The sequence below is a fragment of the Melanerpes formicivorus genome, unplaced genomic scaffold (assembly GCF_026170545.1).
Source record: "Melanerpes formicivorus ecotype bairdi unplaced genomic scaffold, bMelFor1.0.p_v2 SCAF_6, whole genome shotgun sequence".
Lineage (NCBI taxonomy): Eukaryota > Metazoa > Chordata > Aves > Piciformes > Picidae > Melanerpes > Melanerpes formicivorus.
In genome coordinates this window covers 18,280,046-18,295,943 of record NW_027142358.1, presented here as the reverse complement: position 1 = coordinate 18,295,943, position 15,898 = coordinate 18,280,046, and the positions used below count along the sequence as shown (strand labels likewise).

Sequence of the window (15,898 nt, the reverse complement as noted above, 5' to 3'; positions counted from 1 at the left end):
TACAGCACACAGCTGTATGCATCCTTGCTTGAGTTTTGTTTCATGGCTGTCAGCTATTGCTTTTGCAATTGCAATTATTTCATTCAAACATGGCAAAAACCTGCAAGTTCCTTTCCTTTACCTACACAGAGGAAATGAAGAAACCATGCATCAAAGCAGATTTGGTTCTAATTTTGATACCTTTTCTGGAGAGCACAGACCAAGAAATGTTGCTTCATGCTGGGAGGGCTATTGGCCGTATCTGTTACAATAATCGTAAGTATCGACTCAAGAAAATGCAATTTTCCCCAGCTATTTTGTAAGGCTTTGTAATCTGTAACTCAATGTATTTTATGAGACCTGAGGACACAATACACTTCAGCCTCCAGTTAGATACATAACCCACAAAGCTCTCAGACACCAAGCTGCTGAATGTATCCCAAGCACCTCCTAAATTCTGAGGTTTCCTCCCATATTTTTACTTTCAAGATGACACATCTTTGTCAGAACTACCACCACAGAACTACTAGAGCAGAAGTGCCTCCTACATATCTTAATTTTACAGAACTGTCTTGGGCCAAAATGCTGAATGGTTATGTCTTCCTCTAAAGTAATAACAACATCCTACAAAGGCAGGCACTTGTTTAAAGAGTGCATCATTAAAAACACACTAAAAAATACTGAGATTTTTAACTATGCAAGGAATGGTGTGTCCAGCAGCTCTAGGAAGGTGTTCTTCCACCTCTACTCTGCCCTGGTGAGACCACACCTAGAATACAGTGTCCAGTATTGGGCTCCCCATTTCAAGAAAGATAGGGATCTACTGGACAGAGTCCCACAAAGAGCTACAAGGATGATTAAAGGGCTTGAACCTCTCTCCTGTGAAGAAATATAGAGAGACCTGGGACTGTTTAGTCTTGAGAAGAGAAAGTTGAGAAGGGATCTTATCAATATCTATAAGTATTGAGGTGTGGGTGCCAAGATGAAGCTGACAGTCTCTTTTCGGTGGTCCCCAGTGATAGGACAAGGAGCAACAGGTACAACCTAGAACACAGGAGGTTCCACCTCCACATGAGGAGACACTTCTTTATAGTGAGGATGACAGAGCACTGGAACAGGTTGCCCAGAAGGTTTGTGGAGTCTCCTTCTCTAGAGGCTTTCAAAATGCATCTAGATGCATTCCTGTGTGGCCTACCCTAGGTGATGCTGCTTTGGCAGAGGGTTGAACTCTATCTCTAGAGGTTCCTTCCAACACTTAAGTCTGTGATTCTGCGTGATTCTCTGGGAACTACTGCTTGCATACAGAAGATCTTTTTGCTCCTTATTTTTGCACAAAGCCAATACACTAGCTTGTCTGTTGGTCTCACAAATGAAATCCTTTGAATTTACTTGTACCTAGAGTTGAAGATTTTTTCCTTAACCTTTAATTCCCAGATTGGCTAAAAATATTTACTGCTTACTAGAGCTAATTCAGAACATTTCACCCAGTATCTTCTACTCTTTTCCCTCTACCTTCATCCAACTTTTCCTTATTTTTCTAGTGTAGACCATTGTAGCTTTAACTAAAAAGCTATGGGTTTACCTCCCTGCACTGCTCCCCTGAAATCCAAGCATGATAGGTACCTCATAAATTTCACTAGCCCTCTGCAAATCACATGTATTAGCCAAGGAATGCTACTTAACAGTCTAAAAGAACTTTCCCAATATGATTACATAAAAGGCTCACGCACTTACGGTACATCAGCATTACTACAGCATAGAGCCACACAGCAAGTCTGCTTCACATCTGCTAGAACACAGGCACAGGGATTTGACAACATGACTGACTGTTAAGATACATGCTTTAGTGATTTCTAACACAGCAATAAACACATAACAGAACAAAAAAAACAAACCACACCACCAAAACCAAACAAAAACCCAAACCAAACCCACCAAAAAAAAAAACCCAAAGCAAAACAAAACCAAACTGCTTCAGTGATTCCCTGACTGAATTACAATTGTATATGTAATAATAGCACCCAGACACTTCCTGGTGTCTGTCACACATGTTATCACCCAAGTTCTAGTCTAGCTCTCAGCACAACACTGCTGCACAAGCAGGTCATTGTACTGTTAAGAAACCATCACTGTTTAACTCTTTATTTCATAGTTCCTGGCATTCCCAAAATCATGTCAGATAGTAAGCTTTCATTCACTACACAACAAACCACAAAAAGAAAGACAACAGTTATCAGTGTTTACCTCAGCAGTACTGCAAGTGGTCAGAGAAGGGCCACAAGGATGATTAGAGGGCTGGAGCACCTCTCCTGTGAGGACAGACCAGGGCTATTGGGTTGGGGCTATTCAGTCTGGGTAAGAGAAGGCTCCAAGGAGACCTAATTGTGGCTTTCCGGTATCTTAAGGGGGCCTACAAGAAAGCTGGGGATGGACTTTTTAGGGTGTCAGGTAGTGATAGGACTAGGGGAAATGGAACAAAACCACAAATGGGTAGATTCAGATTGGATGTTAGGAAGAATTTTTTTCCACCATGAAGATGGTGAGACACTGGAACAGATTGCCCAGGGAGACAGTAGAAGCCCCATCCCTGGAGTTTAAGGGCAGGCTGGATGTGGCTCTGAGCAACCTGATCTAGTGTGAGGGGGGTTGGAACTAGATGATCCTTGAGGTCCCTTCCAACCCTAATAATTCTTTGATTCTGTGCTCATGCAATTGCCCTTATATATTTTCACGTTGGCTTAATTCCTCAAGTCAAAGTAGAACAAGGAGTTTTTGTAACTGTCTTGAACCTGCATTTCCCCCACACATGCATTAGTCTGAACCCACAGCATAAGTGCTGTACAAACTCTAGGAGAGTGACAAAAAACAGATTATCTTGGTTGGGTCCTTTTTGCTGGTTTAATTTGTTCCTATTTAATCACCTTTAATTTCCATGCTTACTATTACCAGGGGATCTTCAGGAAGAGCTGGTGAAGGTAGGAGTAATCACATCACTTGTCAGAATATTAACTGATTATGCAGAGAGTGAACCACTTGTCCACGTTGATCTACTGGCCTTATACAATCTTGCAGATCTCGGTAAGTAAATGTTCTTGTATCTTGGGAGATAAATATCACGTTCACACTATCCCTTCCCTTCCACGTTCATGCAGAATACTCAACAGGTTTGTGGGGTTTGATTTGGGTTGCTTTTTGGAGGGCTTTTTTTTTGGGTGGGTTATATGGGACAGGAGGTGATGGGGGGGGTGTTTATTTGGTTTGTTGTTGGTCTTTTGTTTGTTTTTAACTAATACTGGCCACAGCATATGTATTGGAGAAGAAACTACTCTTTCCTAGAGTACCAAAAACTGCTGGTACTGTATTAAAACAAGATGTAACAGACAGCATTTGACCGAGAACTAAGTACAGCGGGCATAACATAACTTCATTGGGCAAAATGACATTTTTAACTCCTTTGGATACTGTACATTAAATACATATTAAAATTACATTTACATGTCAGTTTTTGTATAAGCTTAATGAAACAGCTTCCCTTTCCATTTACACAACTTTCAAAACAAAGACAGCTCCACTGATTTAAAATATATTTGCATGACTTTAAAGAAGTTGTAAGCAGCAACGGAAGAAAAAGACCAAGTAGAAAATTAACACACCTTGCACATGGTCTGACGACAATTTGATATATTGCTTCCTGCATTTATGGAGGAGAAGCAAAGAAGAGGGTATGGCATCACACTGTCAGACTTAGAGGTCTGTCCTTTATAGATGTCTTAAATTACTGAATTCCATATTCCATTCAAATGTGTTCTGTGTCAAGCAGCAGAAAGCTTTAAAGAAAAATAATAAATTGATCCTTGTAACATAGACCTTACATATATTTATGATCCCACCAAGACTAGAACCATCTAATTAAGGCAGAAAATATACTGCTACAGCAAACTTGTGTATGCCAACTTGATATATTAATTATACTACAGATGGAAAAATTCAAAATCCTGACTTTATCATATACACAGATTCTGCCAAGGAAGCTCTAAGCAAGACAAGAGTTGCTGAACAGCTGGTGAAACAACTGAGAAGAGCAGAAAGCCATGAGAGGTTAGAAATAGTCTTTGAGATCCTGCAGGCACTTGCAGAAAATGGTAAGGCTCCTTTCAACTTCAGAGGAATGAAGGGATACAGAGTACTAGCACTTAGCTTAAGCTCTGGGTTCTGAGTTTGCCATGAGATCCTACAAATGGAATTAGCAATCCCTTCAGAACATATGAAATCCTGGCCTAAGCAAGGCTGAAGGCAACCAAGAAAGGAAGGAGAGACTAGCATTCCACTGTATTTCACTGGATCCATAATATAGCAGATTCAAATTAATATTATTCATGGTGTGTAACAGGAAAGCAGACTAGAGATTTTTCTATAAAAAAAAAAAAAAATTACAACCAAACAGCATAAAAGTTGACTAAGTGGTCTGACAAGCACCGAGAAGAATCGATTAAAAATACCTAGATACCCAACACAGATTTTGAAGAAATGAAAACTCATGACTACCAATACAAGAAATGTCCAGGATCAAGGCAGAATGAGCAAAGCTTGTGTGTTGGTGTCATCCTAGCACCAGAATGTCTGTTACAAACAAAATTAAAACAGTGGCTGCACCTGAAAAAAAGACTGGCTAAAGTTCAAGGGTTTAGCTTCCTAGTCTGAAACACTTTAAAAGACCCAAGAAGCTTTTAGTGTGCTTTTACTGTGATTTCTACAGATGCTCTGAAAGTGCAGTTGGTGGAGGCAGGAGTGCAAGAGGTGTTGTCCGAGATCCTGCTGAGGCTCAAGGGCAGTTCACAAGCTGAAGATACATGCATTCTGAAGGCTGCATCAAATCTTATTGCCTCTCTGCTTCTTGGAGGTAAAGAAAAATATAATAAAATAAATACTTTCAGCCCAGATACCTACATCAAAAAGTCCCCTTTGCAGAGGAGTTACCATTCGCTCTGCCACTTTCACTTCCTTAACAGGGACACATCTGCAATCTTTTTATAATCCTCAGGGCAATTCTTTTCAGACACCATGCTTTTTCACTTTGATAGGAGCCTACTGCTCACACTTCCATGCTTCTCTTCAAGCGTCTATTGCCTCAGGTCATCTAATACCACTGTGACCGCTCCCACACACAATGCAAACGCAAGCCAAAGAATGTCAGGCCACTGTAGCTGTTATCTGTGATTGTCAGCTCACATCCTGCTTCTAAAACTTAACTTACAAAGCTGGTCTAAGAGCCAATTTTAAATTTAAACTAATCAACAGATTAAGTTCACGCAGTAGTACTCACGTTTCCTCATTCACTATTCCAAATCCACATATGTGTGCTTCAAACACTTCCATTAACAAATGAAATGCAAAGACTTTCCTCTAATGCAATTTCTGTATCTGTCTCTTAGGAGCAGACTGCACACACTGCTGACCTAGATTCTCGTTTAAGTCTTTAAGCTGATTTTAGGAACACCACAAAAAGGCTGAAGACCTAACAGCAACTTGGATTAGGTGGCCCTGCTATGTTGTTTTTTTGGGCAATACAGATTAAAGAATAAAACCTTAAGAACCAGACACTTATACCACTCCTCAGCACTCCAGTCCCAAAGCAACCAACATTTCAAAGGTCTTAAATTATTAACAACAATCATTAAATCACCATTGATTCAAATTTCCCCAAGTACAAATAGAACAGTTCACTTTGGGGGTAATTACAAACAGACATGAGATGTTTTCTTTATCACACCACAGAAAAGTACATGAAGTAGTTTTTTTTTATTGCTAAGGGATATGGCATCATCTCCCAGAATGTTGGTATTTGTATCACACCCAAACACATGCAGCTACAGAGACAGAAGCAACAGTTATTACTAATTCTACAAAAATAGTAAGGTTGGTTATTCTGCCTTTCAAAAAGGGAAAGCTACTGTTCGTGCGCAGACAGAAAAGCAACACTGCTCGATTTCACTGCTCTCTGCCTCTGAAACAGTAACATTCTTGCATTTCTGCAGACAGCAGACCTTTAGCTTACAGATATTAATGGTACTGAAATAATTTGAGGGACAAAATTGTAAAAATGAAGGTGGTCAAGCATGCAAGCTTTCATATTAGTGTTTGCCCCTCCTCCCTAAAATCTCACATTATTAGAGGGGAAACTCAATATATTTCACAGCAAATGCATTTGTTAGAAGTAAGAAACAAACCCATAAAGTTATTGATGGTTAAGGTTTTAAGTCACTTTGAGAAAGGGAAAGTTACTCAGAAACACCTAGGGCAGAAAACGAAATCTCAGGATAAGCCATTTCATCTTTCACACTATTCTATTACAGAAAGCAATGAGCCTTAATATTATGCAGAGACTCTTATAAACAGACTCCTGAAAGGCATACTGTGCTGCATCAGTCTGCAGGAGATACCCCACTGTGTTTTCTGTCCTTTCTCACTGATAGCTTCTGTAGTGGGTTCGAACTCAATTAACAGAAAGGAGCTTTTTTTCAGCATTGCTCAACTTTCTCTATCAATACATGATTAATTATCATAAAATACTTCCTCACATCTGCTTAGTCACTCTTATCTAATTTTTCCTTTTTTTTTTTTCCCCCATTTAAGGCAAGCTATCATACAAACATCTCTACCCTTCCCTTCCATATCCTTTCTAGACTCCCCTTCTTTCTTGTCTTATACCTTGTTCTGAGTCAGCCATTGTCCATCACAGCTCTACAAAGTCCACTCAGCAACTTTAAACTGGCTATGTTCAATTCATGCAGCTGAATGGCTTGCTTTGTGACTTGCCTTTTTTCCCCCCTCCAACTTCCCCACAACCCATTAAACGTTTTATGTGGAAAAACTGAACAATCCCTCTCAGGCCCCAGCATATGCCACTGATGTATGCACAGCCTTTAATCTAAGGGGGGAAAAAAAAAATCCTACGGAAATCTGATCTCAGCATCAAATGAATTCTGAGGCAATGAAAAGATGACAGGCAGCTTTAGGAACTATGAAAGTGGCTGTTCTTAACAGACCAACTATGAGCCATTAAATTGATGGCTCCGCTACTATCCAAGCAAAAACCCATAGGAGAGAGAACCAATTTGGATCTCTGTGACAATCAAAGCAAGGCAACCACTAATGGGTTCTGCCTATTTGCACTTTACTACAAGAATAAAAAATGCTCTGCCATTCTCTGGTTTGAAAGGAGGAAAGAAATTAAATTCCATTAAGGTTAGTCTGTAGGAAGATCACAATTATTTTGTCAGATCAAAAGAGATAGTCTATTCCTTGAGAACCTGCTCCCAAAGAGGACTGGGCAACCTACCTCACATACTGTGATCTCCAAATGTGAGCACCAAACAAGAAAACATTTGAATTATCACATGGAAAAACATGAGGTTTGGAGAATGTATGCACAAATTGATATAAAGAGATTTTTGCATGAGTAGAACTGAAATAGTCAGTTATCTCATGAAAATATATAAGCTTATATTTTATAACCATTTGACGAATGATTACTTAATCTTTAGTAACACGGGAAAAATAATAACTCAAATGCTAAGATATTAAAGGAATACCAGGCAGCGTTCAAAAGACAACATGGAGAAACTTCTAGTACTTCAAGGTGAAAAGAGCATTCAAACCAGCAAGGATGTTAAAATTACTAGGGCCACATGCAAAAATTAGAAGCCTGTTCATCTTAAGTATGCAGCTAGTACCATGGACAAGCACTTAAAGCTACTTTTGGTCAGATTCTGTATTGGCATGAAGCATGTGTCATTCCATGGTAACTGTTTACTGTAGGCGAAGATGTGGTCTTTCTATACATCAGTCACACTGTTTTGCCACATTTTAACAAACAGCATTCAGCATTTTTGTAACTACATTTGTAACATTTTTATAACCATAATACGTAAATGAGGCCTAAGAAAGATAGGGGCAGACTTTATAGTTGGGTCTGTTGAGACAGGACAAGGGGTAATGGTTTTCTACTAAGACAGACACAAACTTGAAGAGCATGTACTGGGTAAAATGGTAGTTCTTTGGAATGTACAGCCCTGCTTTTTCATAGGCAGAACTCTCTAGGTCAACTCATTTTCCTAGTGTCATATGAGTGCAGTGCAATTACATTTCTCATTTTGAAAGTGGGTTTCTCAAAAAACTTCAGAAAAACCTAGGCCTGATTCTTCAGATGATTAATGGCAGATTATTTGATTGATACCAAACTCACCATTGCTGGATAAGATCGCTGGTCTCACAACTGTCAAACCAGTAAAATGGCAACAATGAAATATTAAAGCTATCCTATGGAGAAATGGAAAATGCCACCAGCATTCCATCACATATTGGAAAAATAAGGCACCATGGGCAAGGAACTGACTGAAAAACATGGGTTTGAATTTGACAGTGATTGTCCTTCGAAAGCTCTCAAGCTAAGCTTTACTTGAAGGTCAGCATTAGTTCAGGGGTGGCTGATGCCCACTCATCTCTAGAGTTGAAGGCTGTAAAAACAATGCAAAAACTAGTCTCAATCTTGTGAAGACACAAGAACAGTCCAGACTCCCTGAAGTCTCAAATTTGAATTACTAATTTCTGTTGTGTTTCTCCTCTTTCTCACCTGCTTGATTTTGCCTCTTTTTTCAGATGGCAACTGTGTACGAATGGTACAGCTGGGAGTCATAGACCAGCTTCTGGACTTACTGGAGAAGCACGTGGAGAGTGGGGATGTCTCTGTTCAACATGCTGCGCTCAGTGCACTTCGCAACCTTGCTATACCAGGTACAGAATCTGAAGACAGTTGACTTACTGTGACACTTTGTAAAGATGGTTCATTTCATAGAGCTCTGTGCAGCTCTCTCCAAGTCATCAATTTCAGTCCCTTATATTTTGAGGGGCAATTGACTTTTTTCCTCCTGCAGAGACGTATTTGAATAATTCATCAGGACTTCTCATCTACACAAAAAATTTAAAGATAATAAAATGTGATCTCATTTCCAGCTGCTGAAATGCTTTCGTATAAACAGCATACAGCCGTTCAAGACAAATGCAGAACAGGGTTTACAGCTTAAAACACAGAGTATGGGGAGGAGCTATCACATCACAGATGGTACAGATTTCAGAGATCTGCTGCTCTTCTCAAAAGTCAATATTCCTTGCAAATTTAGTGTTTGTAACACACTTTTGTAACTAGAGTACTTAAATGAGGCCTATAGGAAAGACACTAGCAAACTAGTTGGGCCTGTTGAGACAGGACAAGGGATAATGGTTTTAAACTAAAAGAGGAGAGATTTAGACTAGATATAAAGATGACACTTTTTTACAATGAGGGTGGTGAAACACCAGAACAGGTTGCCCAGAGCAGTCTAGAAACCTCATCCCTGGAAAAATTCAAGGTCAGGCTGCATGGAGCTCTGAGCAACCTGTTGAAGATGTCACTGTGCACTGCAAAACAGTTGGACTGGATGACCTTTAAAGGTCAAACTCAAACAATTCTACACTTTTGTGATATTTTAATAAACCTCAAAAAACTGCTGCTTCTCATATTTACTACTTCCAAGTGAAAGTGCAATACAGGCTAAAAATGTTTTGCTAGACATTTAAGAGTCCAGCACCTTGCAAAAGCCCTTACACCATTCCACAGTACTCCAGAGAAGGGCATGACACCAATGTCTCATGGTTTAACCCTGGCCAGCAACTAAGCCCCATGCAACTGCTTCTTCACTCCTCCCAAATCTCAGTAAGATGGGAGTAGAATTGGAAAAAACCCACCTTCATGGGTTGAGATAAAAATCAGTTTAATGACTAAAATGAAATGAAATATAGTAACAATAATAGCTACTATTATTATTGTAACGAGGACACCAAAAAGAGAGAAAAAAAAACAAGATCAGACAAGTGATGCACTATGCAATTGTTCATCTTTGAGTGACTGATGCCAGAACAGTAATCCCCACTCCTGGCCAGTTCCCCCAGGTTATACGTGGAAAATTTTATCATAAGGTATGAAATATCCTTTTGACTAGTTTGGATCAGCTGTCCTGGCAATACTCTCCCCCAACTTCTTGTGCATCTGCTCACTGGCTGAACATGGGAAACTGAAAACAATAAGCACTACTTAGCAACAACTAAAACATCAGTGTGTTATCAACATTCTCACACTAAATCCAAAACACAGCATTGTACCATCGACTAGGAAGAAAATAAACTCAATCCCAGATGAAACTAGGGCACAGCCCTGTTTTCTGAAAAGAACTAAGTTGTCTGCCAATACGTAAGCTAGCCAGCATTCTTGATTTAGCAGCTCTATACACAATCATGGCTTTGAACAAGAGAAACCTCAGAATACACTAGTTGCTACTTTGCCTCTACTGCTTCTTTTCAAAGCCCATACACTCTCATTTCTTCTTGTAGATGTCTGTCTTCAGAACTACACCCATCTCTTTCAACTTTTGTTATGCTCTCAAGTAATTTAGTTTGGCTTACAGTATTACCACACACTGGATCATAATAACCAGTCATATCTGTTCAATAACCTCAAACTTATTTCAGACCATAAGCCCCTTACTATTTCTATGTCTATTTAATTTATCTGTGAAGAGATTTTCTAACACCATTTACATCAGCACAGGTTTGTGCCAATTGTTTTTTGCTGCTATGAGTATTTCAACTATGTGTGCCAGCTACAACAGTTAAAATCTAAAAAGGAGCTGCATAATAATCATGGAATCAGGAAAAAACCTGGTGAGCCATGAGGCTCAAATTGGGAAAATAATGTAGCAGACGAATGTGTAACTACCTATGAGAAGGAAAAGGTAGATTTTATCTACAAGCCTAAGAGCGTCCAATGCTTAATTCTGACTTCAGTCCTGCAGTACATACAATAGGATTTAATGATTATAAGCAGCAAAGATAGTAATTAATCTCACTTGAAAGATAGCTATTCTGATGTAGCTTTCCTTGATGACAAGCAGAGATGATAATGTTCTAACTCACAACAGAATCTGTTCCTCTACAAATATCAAGATTGACTTTTTCCAATGTCAAGCCCAGGTATTCCTTGGGATTCCTTAAAGCAATGAAAATAAATTGCAGAGATAATAGGATCTAAAACTCCAGAAACATGTGGTTGCAACTTACAAGTTCACCCCTATATCACTGCCTGCTACACATAGTACCCATAGATCATAGTGTTCTTTGCAGCTGTGCTTTAGAAGGCTTAACTCTGAATTTTAAAATATCAATGCATCAATATAATGTTTATTTTCGTTATCTGTTCTGTTTGAGTGTATTACAAACCATTTTAGACCTTCCCCAGCATGCTTTAAGTGTGTTGGGCACAGCACGTAAAATCCTATTCCTACACTGCACAACAAAACAAAACATGAGTGCAAACCCAAACAAATTGTAAAATGAGTCACTTATGGGCCAACACTTGCAAATGATCATAAAAGAGAACAGGTGTTTATAAAAAAAACAAAATAAAACCAGAACAAAACCCACCAAAACTCATTATGCTTTACCAAATAGTCTGTGTCAATGACAAATGACAATATTAAAGAGGAAGTTACTTGTGTCTGCTTCTCAATTTTCCTGAAAGGAAGAGGAAGAGGAAAACTGCTCTGGAGAAAGCTTTCTGTAACACAGTTAAGAAGCATTAGGATTCTTTCCAGACAAGATTCAGAGTATTACCAGGGATTACTGCACCAACGCAACTGGAACGCAGACACAAGAATTAGGAAATTACAGAAACAAAAGGCATGAATGACTGGGGACCAGTGAGCTCAGATACAGAAGGAAAATCTACTCTCAAGAAATATCACTATGTAAATCACCCCTGCCACGTGGCCACGGAATGTTTCCATTTGGAAATACCTTTAAGATCATTGTGTCCAATTATTATGTAACTTTACCAAGGCTGGTGCTACAACATGTCCTTCAGGATCATATCTCTGTTTCTTTGAAGCAACTCCAGGGATGGGGATTTAACCACCTCCCTGAGGAGCCTGTTCCAGGGTCTGAGAACCCTTTCAGTGAAGACGTTTTGTGTAATATTCAACCTAAACCTCCCCTGGGGCTGTTTGAGGCCAGTACAGTTAAGATGAGCAAGCACAGGAGGCTTGCTCAGGTGAGTGGATGGTTAATCCTCAAGAAGAAAGAGAAGCAGTGGTTCTGTGTTTATCCTCTTTCATGCACTTTATTCCAAGCAGGGCTGAGATGAACAGTAACCAAAATATCGTAACAGCAATTCCTAGTAAGTTTTAGCTCAGAAGAAAAGCCTAGTCAGGTACTCCTGGTTTAATTTCTGAGCACTCTAACAAGTTGGATGTTTTGCTAAAAACATAACCGAGAAAACTCAGAATATCTATGTCCTGTCTACATTTTCAGATGCTTGTGGAGTTACTGAGCCATACATCTTTTTCCATTTCCTAGTTGTTAACAAGGTACAAATGCTGGAAGAAGGTGTGACAGAACGGATTCAGTCACTTCTGAAGTCAGAGATTCCTCCTGTGCAGTTTAAGCTTCTTGGAACACTACGGATGTTAGCAGATGGTCAAGGTAGGGGAAAGGACAATGTTTACTGATGTCACACACCCTTCTCCCTCCCCCTCCAAGACAATGGATCTAGCAAGGAGACTACAAGCTAAGTGTCCTGCTGACCTAACTCCATTTAATCTGGAGAGGTTCCAACGGAGATGATTATCTGAGGCTGCCAACCTTCCATACTTACCTAGTCAGCCTCAACGGCAGATGAGCACCAAACCTAATGGAATGATCTGCAGCTATCAATGAGAAATGGCAAAGGCCTAAAATGAAGGCGATTTCTACCATAAATACACATCCAAGAGATGAGTATTATGCTGAAGAGCCAAGCTACAGATTTAGAGGGCCAAATTACAAGCAAGCAAATCAACAGAACCAGAGGATATAAAAAGATCAAGAGAGCTGGGGTGGGGAGGAATTTCTACCAGCCACACTTTCTCTATACACGCTGCCACATTTATCTTGCTGATGGGGCTCAAACGTTTGATTTACTTTGCAAGTTGAAATATGGGAATATCTACTTGCACTTTGTTCGGTTTTACACTGTGGTGAGTGTACAAAGGCAAAAATACCCTGTGCATGTTAGGTTGATTCTGAGAAACATGCACCAAGTCAGAAGGACATTAACATCTACTACAATATCCCAATTTATCCCTAGATTTCTCTAGCTTCTATATATCAAGATACACAAAAATAAGTGTTGTGGGGTCAGGGTTTTTTACTAAGTGTTCTAATTCTTTTGTATGACCACCATAGCTGCTCTAGAACACTAATCAGTACAGTCCACCTTGAGGTGCAGGAATAACAAGAAATAGGTGAAAAACAGAATCAGGAAACCTATGTCAATTTTGCACTGGGAAATGACAGCTGGTACGGAACAACTGCAGTCACAAATTCCTTAGTTATAGGGAAGGAGAAAGCATCACAATCTTCTATACTCCATGCTGCACTTATCCAAGCCACTGCAGACACCACCTTCATATGGCAGTTACTAGCATTCTTTTTCAAATGAGTATAAACAATATAAAATTTACAGCTAGCGTTAATTTGCACTGGTTTCAGTCCAGAAAAAAGTAGCTTTCACATATTCCACCACAGCAAGAAATTGACATTACAAGGCATACAGAAACTAGGTTGTTCTTGCTCTCAAGCTTTGAAGGAAGTCATTAAAGGGTCATTTCTCTGAAGTTGTATCTGAATTAATAAGTGAGATTATTTAGCTTCTAAATTTGAGACATCATATTGCTAAAATGATGGGGTTTTCACCACCTTCCTTCAATGTTATTTACTAGCTTTAGAATGAATTCAGAATCTGGTGCATACATACACATAACCCAAACTGAAACAAAACCAACCCTTTCCGAATCTGAAACTGCAGACATCCAAGTGTGGAGTAGTAAAAGATTATACAATGCTTACCCATTGCTGCCAATGAGTACAGAACTCTCCCACCTTTAATTACTTGCTATTCTGTTTACCCATGAACTAACATTTCCCTTAATTAACTCAGACTGAAACATTTATGAATACACATCTAAGAAGTCCACATTAAATTAGTTAATTGCATTATCTATTATAAATTCATTACTTTGTCACCGGGCATGCTGAGGCCTACAGACTAGAAGAGGCAGGTCTCTAAATATAGAAAACTGCAGGCAGATTTGTCAGCTTCATTAGTCTAAGGAGACATTAACTCCTGTTCCTAAAACTGTTTTGCTTCAGAGGAGAATTTGTGCACTTCAACAGTCAAAGGACTTTCAGTTCATCTGAAAATTCAATTATACAAACAACCTATTCAAATCTGGTATTTTTCAAGTTAAAAGGTTTCCCTGTTTCTGTTAATAACTAATTTGGTTTGGCTCTATTGCTGGTAGACATCAGGAAGTCTCTGTCAAACAGAGTCAAGATACCTCCTTTGAACAAAGCTCTTACACTGGTTCCGTTCACCATTCTCTTAACCTCTTTGGCTGTCTGTACTAACCTGGATTACCATAATCTCCTCAGACTAACACGTAACAGCTGACGTAGAAACAAAAGCCCTTTTATTAAAGGAGGTAATACACAGGTGGTTGTGCAATAACAAGTAACTCTTATCTCAAAACAAACATGTTCAACTAGGCTACAAACTCCCAGATTCTTTGTGGGATTTTGACCGGTAGATTGTTCTTAGTGCACCAGGCAAACTGAAAATATGAAATGTCCATCCATCCTCACGTCTCTCCCTAAAATAGAAAGGGTATAGGTTGACTTACAGTTCCTGCAAAATGTCATCATGTGACTTATTGACAGCAACTTTCTGGTGCACGATCTCTCTGTCCCTTTCAATACATATAGAAAGAGACAGGTAAAGAAAAAGGAGCAAGGTAATGCTCCTATCAGCCAAAACCATTAATGTTGTCTCTTCCTCAAGTCTTTGCTACAGCAAAGTTCCAAGAGGCAAACTTCACAGTATCTTAAAACCCTGGATACTCTCCCCATTTTTCCCTTTCTCAATTTGCTTCCAAAGGAGCAAGGATCTCTGTGGTTACCATGTTCCAGGCCTGGAACTATTTTAAGATTGTAAAAGCAGAGAAATATCAAGAAAAGCTCACAGCCCCTTTACAGCCCTTCTTGGGGAACATACACCTCTCATGAAGGCTTTTATTCCCTCTTCTGAGCACTCAATGCACAATGCTCATCTGCTCTGGTCCTCAAGCATGAAGGAGTAGGGGACAGGCACAGAACACAACTTAAAAATTACCAAAATAAGTCAACAAGAAAACCTGTTAATTATGAATAACTGCATAAAACTACTAAAGTTGAATTTAATGTTATGACTGTGGTGTATATTTTGCAAATAGAATAGTTCCACATCAAAAGTGAGCACCTGTCTTAGGAACACTGTTGCCTCTCAACTTGCTACTCTTAGTTCATCATCAGCTGGAATACATGGAAACAGTGGTTTGGCAGTTTACAGAACACCTCTTTTGTGCTCAAAGCCAAATCAGGGAGCACTCAATTCCTACCAAAAGAGGCAGTGTAAGCCATGCATATTCTTACTTAATCCTTCTCATGGTACCCTTCACTCAGAGGGAAATTCCAGTTTAACTAAGATGAACAATTTCAAAGTCTTAAGTACTGAACAGAATCAACAAACTGAAATTACTGAAGCAGCATCTATCAGGATGTTCTCAGGCTTCAATCCTTGCTTAAGGCATCTGGATTACTTAGGAGTCTTCAGCATCCTTATACCTGCATTTTTTGTTTTCTTAGGAAAACACTTTCTACCAGTTAGTCACTTTTGATCCACAGCACTTTAGAGATTTACTGTTGAAGTGCAAGAAAACTCACATGGAACCATGTGTTCAACTTATGCAATACAAAG

General features: G+C 39.3%; 2 protein-coding genes across 8 annotated transcripts in view; one reads left to right on the top strand and one right to left on the bottom strand.

Moving 5' to 3' along the window:
* Positions 1 to 15,898, bottom strand: part of SH2D4B (SH2 domain containing 4B) — a 109,246-nt gene that overhangs the window by 87,543 nt on the left and 5,805 nt on the right. The window contains exons 2-3 of one of the 5 annotated variants that reach the window (XM_068139970.1): positions 8,801 to 8,946; positions 3,633 to 3,806 (exon numbers count right to left, since the gene is read on the bottom strand). The exons of 1 other annotated variant lie outside the window; for it this stretch is intronic. The gene's annotated coding sequence lies outside the window, so the exon portion shown is untranslated. Of the gene's footprint in view, positions 1 to 3,632; positions 3,919 to 5,302; positions 5,406 to 8,800; positions 8,947 to 15,898 lie in introns of those variants that run through there. 3 more of the 5 variants (XM_068139972.1, XM_068139971.1, XM_068139968.1) reach the window with 3 other exon arrangements.
* The window catches only part of LOC137441943 (rap1 GTPase-GDP dissociation stimulator 1-like), a 35,924-nt gene that overhangs the window by 15,530 nt on the left and 4,496 nt on the right, over positions 1 to 15,898 (top strand). For 2 of the 3 annotated variants that reach the window (XM_068139966.1, XM_068139965.1), the window contains 6 exons: positions 130 to 255; positions 2,929 to 3,057; positions 3,996 to 4,121; positions 4,736 to 4,879; positions 8,638 to 8,772; positions 12,424 to 12,549. In XM_068139966.1, the coding sequence (XP_067996067.1) occupies positions 130 to 255; positions 2,929 to 3,057; positions 3,996 to 4,121; positions 4,736 to 4,879; positions 8,638 to 8,772; positions 12,424 to 12,549 (786 nt within the window). The remainder of the gene's footprint in view (positions 1 to 129; positions 256 to 2,928; positions 3,058 to 3,995; positions 4,122 to 4,735; positions 4,880 to 8,637; positions 8,773 to 12,423; positions 12,550 to 15,898) is intronic. The other variant, XM_068139967.1, reaches the window with a different exon arrangement.